A 13,297-nucleotide genomic window follows, 5' to 3' on the forward strand; every position below is an offset into this window, starting at 1 on the left:
GTTAGAAGCTATCACCCTTCCCTTTGTGCCATCAGCTTATCCACAGCTTTGCTACTGTGAGAATGAAGAGTTCTGCTCCCTCGATGGTTTCAGCCCTTTCAGGGCTGGGGTGAGCGTTCACCAGCCTGGTGTTTCTCTGTTTGACAGTGGAACCCAGGCCTGTCACCGTTTCAGTTTTGCAGCATTAGAATTATAGCAGTGGGCAGAGCACCAGGTTTTTACCGCTGGACCTGCCCCACTGTGAGTGCAGGGCCAGCCGGGATGAGGTGTCTCCCACAGCGTGCTGCAGGTATCTGCCTGTCCTGCTGCCTGAGCTCTGTGGGCATGAGTCAGCTCTGGTCCAGGAGCCATCTGGCTGAGCAGCGTCGTGCTGAGCTCATCAGGCTGCTCGAGGGAAAGGTTTCTTCACTCAGGCAGAACATTTGCAGCACCTTGGCACTTCATCCGTATGCTGCCAGGAGAGAGATGGGAAAGTGGCCATTCACGTACTTCCAAGGAGCCTTGTCTGCATTTCTTTACACCCTCCAAAATGGAGAATGAGCTGTAAAGCTGTAGATACTGGACAGCGAAGTGACTCAGTCCAATGCTGGGAGAGTGTGCTGTGGTACTGTATCAGGGCAGACAGCAGTCCTGAGCTGTTATTATCCTGGCAATCCACATTCAGGAAATTGAGCCTATTTTAGCCACTCGCCAAATGCAGGCTCAGAAGCAGAGACCACAACAGCTCACTGGCTTCGACCTCACAGGAATGATGATCCCTGACTTTTACCCCTTGCAGGCAATTTTGCCTTAGTAATTTGGGGTTACCAAGCTTTCTCTTGTCAACCAGTGCCACATCAGAGCAACACAGCTGATGCATGTGCTCAGGCACAGATCTTCTTTTATTCTCTCACTCCAGAAGTGCTCTGTGAGTCCTCCTGAGTGCTGACCTTTGTCTCTTCCTACATAACTTTTACCTTTAGTCCCTGAGCACAGAGGCTGGCACAGCACTGGTGGGGGGCTGGAGCTGGGCATGCCCTTCCCTAAGGCTCCACAGCAGGTGGGCAGTTTTCTTTGGAGGGAGCCATTCACAAAGGGCCATGTTAAGCCCTGTCTTTCTTATTTATACTGTGGCTCTGCCCTTATCTGGGGAAAGGTGAATTCTTGGAGCTCTCTTATGAGAAATAGGTGGGTAATAGCTGGGAGGTAGAAAACTGATGAGAATTAGGCAAATTGTAACTTTAGAGTGTAGATTTTCCTGGCCTCCCAACCTGCTAACATACAAAGTTGCAGATGGCTTTGGTTTTGCTTAGACCTTACTGGGCTATCAAGTACTGGAATGTTTTTTACTGCCCTGGGTTGTGGCCTGTGGTTAATATAAAGCGAGAACTTGCCTGCAGGTGAGGGGCCTGTTCTCACTGGCCAGTCTAAATCACCCTGTGCCTGCATCCACTGCTGCATCTCCTCCGTGATGGTGTGGGGGTGATGTTTAAGCCAAGCACGGTGTTCTCCATGCAGGTATGACACAGGTCAGCCGCAGTCACAGTCTTCACCCCAGTCCATCTCAGCCTCTCCAGTGATGGTTGTGCTCTTGTGCCCACACTCTCCAGTTCCCCCTGAGCAAAGTACTCCTTCCCCTGTCCTTGCTCTGTTACATGCCCAGCAGATCTGTGTATCCATGTGTTTGCTTGGATCAAGAGGGTTCTGTATCTTACTGCCCATAATGTTCTTCCTACTTTTGGCACTGATGGACACATAGCTCAAAACGACCGTACTGCAAAGCAGGCAACCTCCAAAATGCTATGACAATGAAAGCGAGGCCTCTGCAGACTCGGCACATAAAATGGGTCACTAGTGGGGAATTTCACTCACACAACTCCATGTGCCCGCCTTTCTTTTTCCTTGCCCTTGAAGTCATTTGCATGTAAACAAATAAAACTATGACAAGGGGTAACAAAGTGACGGTGAGGAATGGTGAGGGGAAGGGGAAGTGTCCCACAGTTCTGCTCGGAGACTGCATCCTCACAGCCCCTGCCGGCTGGCTCCCGAAAGCTCTGATCCTGGTGCTGCTGCAGAAATAAAGGCCCATTGAGAAGTCTGGCTCCAAATTAGCATTTGAATTCCCTTGTAGCCTGTTGTCAGATGGGAAGGAGGTGGGTGCTAGTTTCGGTTGCTCAGCGCTGATACACAAAGGTGGCTTTAAAAAGTCCTTATTTTTCTGAGGGAAATGAATGCATTGGTCAGACTGTGGATACTCTTTTTTTTTTTTTTTTCCTTTCCCTCTCCCATTCTTCTCCGTTTCACCCCTTTCCTGGGTCAGACTGAGCCACGGATAGACACGTCTGGGTATTGTTAGCCCTGTCTGACCTACTTCTCTCCCTCCCCTTGGCCCCGTGTTATGGATGCTGGTGCTATGGAAACCTGCTTGACACGCCAGTGCCACAAAGCCGGGGCCACCAGCTGCACCCTCCTTTCCCGGCCCCACGGGTGTTTCCCTCTCAAACACCCGGCCAAAGAAAGTTAGCAGTCCTGCTTCCCGGGGAAATTCAAGAGTGTCCTCCATCCGTCCCACCAAGCCGCGCTCCGGAGGGACGGGGGTGCTTCTCCGTGGGCTTGGGGGCACCGGCGCTCTTCTTCCTCATGCCAGGGCACAGTATTTCGGTCTGATGGCCATTTGTAAAGCCCCCGCTGCCCGCACCAAACCTATCCCTGCCCGTATCCAGCACGGGCCCAGCATCTCACGGAAAAGGAAGCCCACTTGGGTGCCCTCGGACTTTTCACTATAATGAGCTACAAACTTCTGCACCGTGATCCAAAAGCCTTGCAGGCACCTGTCTGGGATCCTGGGAACACGGCGGTGGCAACACCTGCGTGCGGGCGGCAGCCACGCTGTCCGGGGACACAGCTCTGCATTTCCACCGTCACTCGCGTGGAACCCGCCCCGCCGGGGACAGAGGATTGTTTACGAGTTCAGCCTCTGCACCTCTCGTGATAAAAAAAGTTCTCGTTGGTTCTGCTGGTTTCCTTTGCTCTCTGCTGGCCTCCTATCCGGCCGGCTGCTTATCATGGGAGCCTGTGGCACTATCAGAGTGGATTTGCTCCCAAACGCCGCCCGCCAAACGTTTTTTCTCCCCGCTGCTGGCGATGAACTGGCAGCCGTAAGGGGTGGAAGCAGGAAGGAGCTCTGGAGTCCGCAGAGCGCTTTGCTTTCCGTGTGTCGTAGGCGTCCCTAAGAGCTTCCCGCGAGGCTCCAGGACTCTCTTACCCAATACCTTAAAGCCAGAGCCTGGCCCAGCACGGATGAAACTCGAAGCAGGCTGATTCGTGGGTGAGTGCCAGAGGCCCGGCTGTGCCGGCTGCCTGGTGAGCGCTGTCCTGGGCAGGTCCCGGGGTGCAGCCGGCCGTGCTGGGGCACAGGCGGCGGGCCCGGAGCTGTCGGTGGTCGCTGTCCTTGGACCCCCCGGCCCGGGCCCCGTCCCGCTCAGCCGCGGGGCACCAGCGCCCCCTCCCGACACCGGGGAGAAGCGGCGGGAGCCGGGGCGGCCGGAGCGGGCACAAAGCGCGGGAGGGACCGGGACAGCATCTCTGGGGGAAGAGGGACACGGATCCCGGCGGGAGCGGCGCTGACGGCTTGGCCCTGCCCCCGTGGCGGAGACAGGGGTGGGACCTCTCCTCTCAGTGCTGGACCAGAGCCCACTGGAGCGCAGCAGTGCCGCTGGCGGCTGGATCGCCTTTAAGCTGATGCTCATGGGGTGGCTTTCACACCTGCGGGACAGTGACCCGGGGTGGCAGGAGCAGCTCCCCAGCACACCCTGTGCCAGCCCAGCGGTCTCTCAGCCCTTCTGAAGCAGGTTCAGCGGGGTAAACTGGTGCCATACAGCACTAGCACATTGCGCTGGGCAGCAGCATCATGAATTGAATGAATCCCAAAATCATCGACTGTTTGAATCATCAATTGTGTAAAATGGTTTTCTTTGACTGATGAAGCACCAGAGCAATGACAGCAGCCCTGGCAGAAGGGAGAAGCTTCCCCTCTGCTCTGAGCACCTGAAATGGCTCCTCTGACAAAGGTTTGAAGGGCTGATGATATGCCCGTCAGATTTTCTGTGGCAGAACTGGTAATGGCAGCCACCAAGGCCAGAACCTGACTGCACCGTGCCAGGATTTTTAATGGTCTTCTGTGCATCCAGGGGGAGAAGCTGGCTACAATCTCACTGCTGAATCGTTAATTTCCCTCCTCTGAGTCATCCTGCAGCCCTGTCACACACAGAGCGGACACAAGCTGGGCTGAGGTGGGAAGTGGCTCCAGGTTGATACAGCGAGTTTAGAAAACTGGTTGTAGGATAAAAGACAGAGACTGTGTCTACAGAACCAGTGAGCACTCACTTGGACTAACCCCAGAAAGCAGAATTTGGATGCAGAGTCAGGACCTGCACCAGCAGCTGGGGCTGGTCCTTCTGCATTAACTCTCTGGAAGGTGGCTGGTTATATTGGTAAAAAGGTGAGGTCTGGGGAATAACTTCTGGAGATGGTAGGACGTGTTAATGCAAAGGCTAAATGAAATCTCACTGTGAAATCTGTTCCTCCCTGATCTTGCTAAGGCATAGCCAGGGTTAAACTTTGCTCAGACGTTTCTGAAATGTGTCACCAAAGATGACAGTAGAAAAATTGTCATGTTATTGTTTATCTTGCTGTGACACCTGAGGATTCCAGCGAGGATGGGGCCCTACTGCACTGCACACTTTGTAGAGACAAGTGTTGTACAGTTATTTTTGTTTGGCTTTAAGCCTTACTCTGCAGCATTTGCCAGTTTCAATGCTGCAGCATGTCTCCAAGGCAGGAGAGCCTGAAAAGGAAATGGACCGGGGGCTTTGCTGGAGAAAACAATTTGAATTGCATGGAAGGAAAAGAAACAATGCGAAAAATTAGTCATTTCCACCAAAAAGCCATGCCTTTTGTTCTTACAGTCCAGATATGCCTACTGGTGAGAAAAGGAGGGGAGAGCAGTGGGCTTTACAATGTGATAGGACTGGCATCATGCTCATGCAATTATTTTTACTCTCTGGGTTTGGTGTGAATTCCTCCCATGACACACAGAGCACTGCTGGCATTTCCTGAGCTGTGGCACTAACATGAGGACACCAGTGGCCAAAAGCATCAGTATTGTGAATACTGGAGTCATGAAAATCCAGCCCCTCCTGATGCAGGAGGGACCTGACCACTTGGATAAACCACTTTTTGGTACTGAGTGGCCTACCACCCAATCCATGAGCTCAACATCTCCAGAAATCAGCTTCGCCTTCCTCAGAGCTCTCCTCCCATGGCACACAGAATTACAAGCTTCACTGGACTGCATGTCAGGGAAACAAAGGCATCCACCTTGCACTCATACACTCATGTTTCTGTTCTCTGCTAGCTGTGGACTCACAAAGAGACACCCAGGACAGCAAGTTCAGTGACCTTTTATTTGTGCCTGTTGTCACTGAGCCAAGTTTGAAGTGGCACGTGCAGCAGTGGTGATGAGTTTGCACAGTCCGATTTACAGCAGTGGCAGATAACCATCATGAGAGTACCAACAGACTTTTGCACAACATGTTGGTGGCTGCTCCAGTTTTCCATCACCTCTTTTGTGATGTCTCAGCCCACATCTGGTTCCAAACAAATGCCTTTCTTAGGTGTGGGCCTTGGAAAACTGGCATGAATCTGTGTTCTGTGCCTAAGCTGAGGGCAGAGATGCCGGAGAATGGGGAACACATGGCACTTCCTTTTGGCAACTCCCTGGAAAACTCAGACTGAGAGAAGAGTTTGCTTTTATATGTCCTTGTCTGGGATTGTTGTTTCTGCGTCAGACACGCTGGAGCCGCCAGATGTGAAACACTTGGCACACAAAATACCATGGAGGAAAAATATCTCCTAAACAACTCAACGATTCCTGCCAGTGCTGGACAGTGAGGAAGGAGGTGTTAAAAGTTTGGGCTCAGGTGGATTTCTCATTGAAGGCTGTTGAGTTGCAGCCAGTCTATTAAGGCAGGCAGGAAAGAGCAGGACTTGAAGATGAGGACAGTGATGAAGCACAGAGGAGTGGGTCATGCTGTGAGAAGCTGGAGGATGTTCAGCCCCACATGGTGAGAGAGGAAGAAATGCAGGATGCCCAGGGCTGACACTGCAATGAGAATCCAGAGAACTCCAGCACTGAAGTATATCGGGGCGAGTCTGGTGGGAGAGAGAGGCATCTGCTGAAAACGAGCACCTGGGAAGGAGGGACCAGTCCCTTCCTTCCCACAGAAGTGGGTGGAAAGGCAGCCCCTGGTTATCCCCTGCCCCCTACCTGTGTTGTTGCCCCAGCCCTATATCCATGTTCACATTATGGCTCAGAGACAAGACTGAGTCATGCAGGAACCCCAGAGCACCCAAGAGCCTTGAGCTTTCCCAAAGCACATTATATTCCCAAATATATAACCCCAGGAGTTACTCTGTACTCCCCTGAATGCTGCTGTGTGTATGTGTGTGTAACTCTGTGTGTGCCTGTCTGAGCATGTAAGAGTGTGCAAGGATGTGTAAGAGTCTGCAAGAGCAAGTGTATAAGAGTGTGCAAGAGTGTGTAATTGTGTATAAGAGTGTGTAAGAGCATGCAAGAGTGTGTGTGAGCATGTTTACCTTTCTGAGGATGATGCCTTATATCCCATAAAGTAGCAGTAGCGGGCGCAGAGATAAAGCAGACCCAAGGCTGCAGCCAGACCTGTGTTTAGGAGAGATCACAGTGACCATCTCCAAAGGCTTTTCAGAGCTACTTGGAACCAAGGAGGGAGTCCAAAGTGAAGGAACAGAGACTCCATGTCCTCTGGCTCTATCCTCCCATCAGAGACAGAATTACTGCTAAATTTGTTGTTCAGAAGTTGAGCAGGACCTGAGGACTGAGGCAGCACACAGGGGAACAGATACAGTGACAAACCAGGTAATAGGATATTCTCACCTTGATGGAAGAAGAGTCCAGCCTGCCACAGAAGTGCCAGGAAGATGGGAAAATACTCAGAGGAGTTCACCCTGGCAGGAAAGAGAAAGACCATAAACTAGGGAAAGGAAGGAAGCTCTTCCTCCTTTTCATCCTCATTCCAGGCACTGGAAGATTTTGCTTTTTAGAACTGATGTTGTGAGAAAAAGCCTCCAGGCTTGCTCTTTTTCCCACACTTGCTGTCCCAGCTTTATTCACAGAAATTAAACAGTGGAAAGAATAGGGTCTCCAGGGTACAAGAAATTAAGATTCCCAGGTCAGACTGTGCACAGAAAGGCTCCCACTGTTTCTTCCCAAGTGCTACATTTCAAACCCTGCTGTTGATGCCCCAAAGCTCTGAGCTGTAGGAAAGTCCCTCAAGTAGATAAGGTCAGAGCAGCCTGGGCTTTGTGTAGGAGTTGGAGGGAGCACAGAACTGTTGGGATTGTTTGTATGCCGTGCCCTGTCCTCCCAAAGTACCACCAAAAGATGCTGGATGAAGCTGAATCTAGGCTAGTGAAGGAGCAAAGAAGGGGATGGCTGAGGGGATCCAGCTCCAGCTACTCAGTTGCTTTTTTGCCTGTGGTCAGCTATAACAAAAGTGGAAGCTCCTCCCTCCTCACTGCATCCCAAGTGCAGAAGTCATAGCAGAGATGCTGGATTATCCTCATCCCAGCTCCAGCTAAGATCTCTCTAGGATCTTCCCCATGAGTGAGATTCAGAGCAGGGCTGAAGCTGCCTGAGGTTTGGACACCACTTGGATAAAACCAGTCTAAGTCTCAGGCACCAAGGGTTATGCCTTTAGGAGCCCCTCGCTGTACAGCAGAGATTCCTGTGTGGTTTCTATCAGCAATGGCTGGTTTAGGACTCAAGAGCCAGCCCAATCATGATGTTGACTCTCCAACCCATTAATTAACCTCGAGGGAGGTAATTGTTTAATTACAGTTCCAGGAAAAGAATAGCAAATCAGGGAAAAGGCAGAGCTGTTACATGAGATCTGACAAACATCAAATAAGAGGAGTTTCTTACTGTGCTCGAAAGATCCTTTCAAATTCAGGAGGGCCTGAGATCTTTGGAGGTGAAATGCCAAACAGTCTCCTAGCATAGATCACCTGGAGGAAGAAGTAGGCTGCAGCAAAAGACAGAAAAGTAGTAGTGGTCAGTCCAATGGCTGGGCACAGTGGAATCAGGAGCTGGCCAGAGGCTGGGAAAAAAAGATCTGCAGTCTTCTCCTAACCCCACACAGCAGAGAAAGTTAGAATAAAATTCCAGGCACCTTTTAGATAAGGAAAAAGAATGACCCAGAGCTATAGTGAAACAAGGAATATACAGTCATGTACCACTAGTGTTATTTGCTTTCTTGCATAATCAGTAGAGGGTAAAATTGTTGCACAATTCAGATGCACTTTATTACTGACAATTTCAAGGGGTTTTAATTTTTATTTTTTTCCTCTTCTAAATTCTGATATCTGTGTAGGGATGGAACTGATGCCACAGGTAAGACAACCAGACACTGAATTAAATTGTCATGCAATGTGGACTCATGGCTGGGAGATGTTCTCTGTGACCCACCACAGCCCATCCTTCTACCTTTTCACACCACAGAGCTCTTTGTAGGCTCACATGTACATGCACTTCAGGAGCTGCTGTAAACGCAGAGAAGGAAATTCTACATGTTTGTAGAGGGAAAGACCTACCAAAAATTTCTGAATGCAAGGGGTTATTTCAGAAAAAGGGTTTTGCATGCACTCGTTTGGTTGAATGCTCTCCAGAACCCAGACAAGATATCAGTTCACTGTCTGAAAAGCAGTGAAATGTCAGTGCAACTGGAGGCATTAAATATGAAAGCAAAAGAAAATCTGTAAAATTACAGTAGATTTATCCAGCCAGTATTTGAGCACACACATTCAATCGTCCCTACCTTGTTCCAGAACTCCCAGGACTGTCACAGCTGCCAGCCAGTGAATCTGGTCCAACATACTGACTTTTCCAGACCCTAAAAAATCTTGATCAGAAGTTCCTCTGGCCAGGTTCAGTCCTTGTTGATGTGGCAGTTTTCAGTGGTATCTGGCAGCCTAGGTTTGTTCTAATTGAACAAACAAACAAACCAACCAAAGATTTAGTCTATGGTATTGACATCCAGAATGAGCCTGGCGTGCCTTTATCATATGCACTGTGGAAATGGAAATCAGTGGAGACAAGTTTAATGGAGTATTTCCGTTCCCGCCCTCCCTTTTCCAGGAACAGAGTTATGAGGAAGTGGAAATGCCAGTAGAGAGACAAATGTGAGAGATAAGGGAACTGGGAGCTGAATGGATGGACAAATCTCAATAGTCCACTAATCCACTCCCCCCAGAGTATCTGCCTTAGGCCAGGCACATCCCCGTTGCTGATGTTGCAGGAGAAACCAAAGCTGTGTTTGGTCCGTTGTGTCACACCAGAGCACAGGCAGCATTCCAAGGTACATATCCCTGTTTACATAATCCTACACAGACTCTGGATAGCACGAACTGGGTACAGAGAATGACCTACAGCCACAACGCTGAGACCCTGTGTGAAAAAAGCTCGGAGGGGGTAAGAGAGGATGTGATGATGAGTCCTGCAGAATGACTGTCAGACACCAAGGGAGTTTCAGAGCCAGCCGTCATCCCAGAAAGGCTGGGAGATGAGCATTAAAGGCTTCTGATCAATTGTCAGCCTAATGAATTCTCACCATGAACACCGGAGTGAGTTTTTGTGGGGAAAAACCTGCAGAATTAATCAGGACATCACCAAAAGAGAATTACATTTTCACATATCAGAAGAGACCCATTTATCTAGTTCCCATCTAACAGCACAACAGCTGGCACAGACAGAAGCTCCTGGGACCATCAGGTTTGTTTCCTTCCTCTCCCTTCATTCAAAGAATTCTCCCATCAGACCAGGGAAAAAGAAAGTAGGTTAAGACAAAGTGGTCGTTGAACACCACTGTTATAGAAAGTTGTATTAAAGCAGTTTACAGAAATTACGTTGTACACCTGATGTCTTTAATAGGTTTTCTAAGAAGCAATATACTGGTTCTGGTTTTCTGCCTCTCTATAAGCTATAAAGGCACCCAAAATGGCTATAATAATGTCCCAGCTTAGTATTTTTCCAAATATCAAATACACACCCCATTGTTTTTCAAACACCTTCTCTGAGATTAATTCCTTTATTTCAGAATTGAAACTTTTTCATTGCAGTGACTGTTTAGAAATATGAGGAACACTTTATTTTGTTTTCTTCTATTTAGTTGTCAGGGAAATTAAGAACTCCCCTGCAACAGCTCAAGAAGGGCAGAGGTCTTGCAGTGCTTAAAGATGTTTGATTTCCCTCTGCTCCTGTCTGATAACAGCCTGCTAGTGAAAGAAAATAAAGAAAACAACTGAGTAGAGAAAATTTGAGCTTACACCTCCATCAGATGACAGTGCTCTGTAAGCTGCATTAACAGTGTCAAATGTGTGTAATGGAATCTGGGCCAGCAGGAGCTGCACAGGCTGCCACAGAGCAGTTCCTGCTCTCTGGATCATCACTAAACACAAAATACTTCTAGTGTTATCAACTAGCATAGTCTAAATAAAATAAAGGCCAATAGAAACATGAATGAATAAACAAGCACAGATGTCTCCCCCCTCCTCTTCCCTCCTCCATAAGCATAATTTTTCAAGCTGTTTTTAAACTCCTGAAGAGCACCCTTTCCTTATTCCTGTGTCTCACCATCAGAACTCACTTTATTTTCCATTCTCCCTCAGTGCTTAGAAAGAAAAGCACAAGTACCTGGTCCCAGCACCAAAAGCCCGTGGGTGAGATTGTCATGAGCAGGCAGCGTATTGCAATGCCTCACCCTCCGAGGCTGACACAGACAAGTTCTCTTCCAGGCAAAGACAAGTCTTGCCGTCCCAGGTCCACCTCAGGGTGGATTTGCTGTGTGGGAGCTACTGAGATGCTGTACCCCTCTCCCACTCCCTGGCTCTGCATTCCAGGTTATGCTCTGTGAATGTGGCCCCACATTAGAGGTCAAAAGGCACAGACCAAAGTCCTTACACCTCCCACTGAGTCATCATTGCAGGCATTTGTCTGTGCCCACGGTTTCTTCTGCCACCTCTTCCTGCAGCCAACAATCCTTTCTGCCTCCTACTTTACTGTAGGGATACACTCTGAGCTGGACTGTGACACCAACAGGGATTTAAAATAATCTCGGGGAGAAAAATTATCAACACAATGCCTTGGAGGAATTTTAAGCATCCGTAGAGTTTACTGCACCTATTACTTGCCCAGAACAGCAGGGCAAGGAGAAGCCAGCAGTGCTGAGTCCAGCACCATTACATGCAGTAGCATTCCCTGGAAATGTATTTCAGGAGTGCACAATGGCTCAAGAGCTTTCTGTCAGTGGAAAGGAGAACATTTTGCAGATGAGCAACTCACCCTTCAGCTGTGAAACATGGAGGCACCTTGTTCTTCCAATCCTATTGCACAAATATGGAAATATCTTCTAATGCAGGTTGTACTTGGGCTTCGTTTCCCTCCGTATCCTCTTGCAGCCACTATGTACATCCAAACCCATGACTGTGGGATTGCTTGTGAGAACAATTACTGTCTTTGCAACAACCACAAAGAAAAAAGGAGGGGAAGGTTAATTCAAAAGAATTTTTTCTCACAAAGAAAGATTTTTTCTAGCTGGAGAGAAAGAAAGAGCGCTCAGCCCTGAGCAACTCAGTCTGTTCAAGTACAGCTCTTCAGGGCAGGATGGTGGGGTTGAAAATGCTCCCTCCTGATCTCCCATTCCCTTGGAGGCTTCTCTTAAACTCAGACCTACATGTGTTGAGGTTTCGCTGGAATTCTTTAATTTTCCATCTGTGAAAGGAAGGATATGCTAAAAATACAGCAAGAAAAAAAAAGAATTCTTTATTTTACTCCTTAGGAAGGCACAACTGGCCAGATGTTCCCACTTCCTGGGAACAGCTGCAGACAATTTCTGCTCTGTGATTCCAAACAGACTCAGAGCAAGGCCTAAGCTGGATCAGATCTTCTGAGTGCATTGAAATGTGTCCTGCATTTTGAAAAAAAAATAAAGACTTTGCACAACAAGAATTACCATGTCTTTCTAAAATAAGCATCTCTCCAGAGGGTCCTCCTTTCACAAGGTAAAAGAGCAGGTGGTTGGTTTTGTCAGCAACATCCAGGTTGCCATTATACAGCTCATCTCTTGGAGTACAAACTCAGTGTATATTGGAGATGTGCCTTAGCCTTTTCATCCAGACTGATTTGAGACCATACTCCTGGCATTTATATATATATAAAAAAGATCAGATCAAAGAGGTCACATAAATGTTCACTGTTCAGTTATAGCAAAATTTCTAGGGGGCAGTCTCTGGGCTGCTTGAATGCTTCTGCATAGAGCAGGAGCACAGCTAAGCACCTATTGACAGCACTTCTTGTCTCAGTAAAGGTAAAGTGCTTCACTCTAGAGATCAAATGGGGAAAACATAAAAAGTAATTTTCTAGAAAGCAAGATGGAAAGCTGAGTCTTTGGAAAACCAAATAAGTAAATATATATACTCATTTATTAAGGGATAATTCGGAGAAATGTTTTTAAAGCTTTCTTCTAATGGAGTTTGGTGAGCTTTATCCATATGCACATTAAGTCTGACTGAAGGGAACATCAGTACAAAAGCAATACCAAAACTCTCCCCTTAATTCATCATCTGTAGGCACTGGTACAAGCAAATAATTTATACTCCTTAATTTATGATCAACATCTGTTAAAAGTATTAATTAAATGTCTCTCTAGCCCTGCCTTGTCTTGTGTTATTGTCACACAAGGAAAGCCTTTCCTATGTGTTTTGCCAATTTTCCTACCTCCTGTTCAACAGAGAGTCAGGAATAGCTAATAAACAAAAAGAAACAATGCCAGAAAGTGGCTTGCTTGAAGAACAAATCTCTGGAGCAGTAAGTGCATATGTCAGGGAGGGGGAGGATTTCCCTTTGCAGAGGGACAAACAAGCCTTTCAAACATCTTTGGAAGCTCTTATATTAATGTACACTTAGTATTATCCTCTAATGATGTAGGGAAAAAAATTGCAAGTGTATGGGATACATCAGAATACTTCAAAGTCTGAAGAGTGGTCATGAAATGCAGCTTCCCTTTTCCTGAATTACAGAGGTGAAGAAATAGAGCTGTTCAGCATTTCTATCTTATTTGGACCAGCACACCCAGATGCTGACTGGACCTAGCTGGTTATGAGATAAAGTTGAGCAATGCATTGGAGAGGGGCAGAGTGAGGACAGCTCTAAGGAGACATTTTCCAG

The 13,297-nt window shown here is 48.0% G+C and overlaps 1 protein-coding gene across 1 annotated transcript; it reads right to left on the reverse strand.

The window, feature by feature from the left end:
- Window positions 1-3,740: 3,740 nt before the first annotated feature.
- LOC134049671 (leukotriene C4 synthase-like) lies at window positions 3,741-10,039 on the reverse strand. Its single transcript, XM_062502254.1, has 5 exons — window positions 8,892-10,039; window positions 8,000-8,099; window positions 6,953-7,023; window positions 6,637-6,718; window positions 3,741-6,192 (listed from the first exon to the last, which is right to left on the reverse strand). Exons 1-5 carry the CDS (start codon window positions 8,947-8,949, stop codon window positions 6,066-6,068), a joined length of 438 nt encoding a protein of 145 aa, XP_062358238.1. The 5' UTR covers window positions 8,950-10,039; the 3' UTR covers window positions 3,741-6,065.
- Window positions 10,040-13,297: the final 3,258 nt, after the last annotated feature.

Source organism: Cinclus cinclus, chromosome 14, assembly GCF_963662255.1.
Source record: "Cinclus cinclus chromosome 14, bCinCin1.1, whole genome shotgun sequence".
NCBI classification, from domain to species: domain Eukaryota; kingdom Metazoa; phylum Chordata; class Aves; order Passeriformes; family Cinclidae; genus Cinclus; species Cinclus cinclus.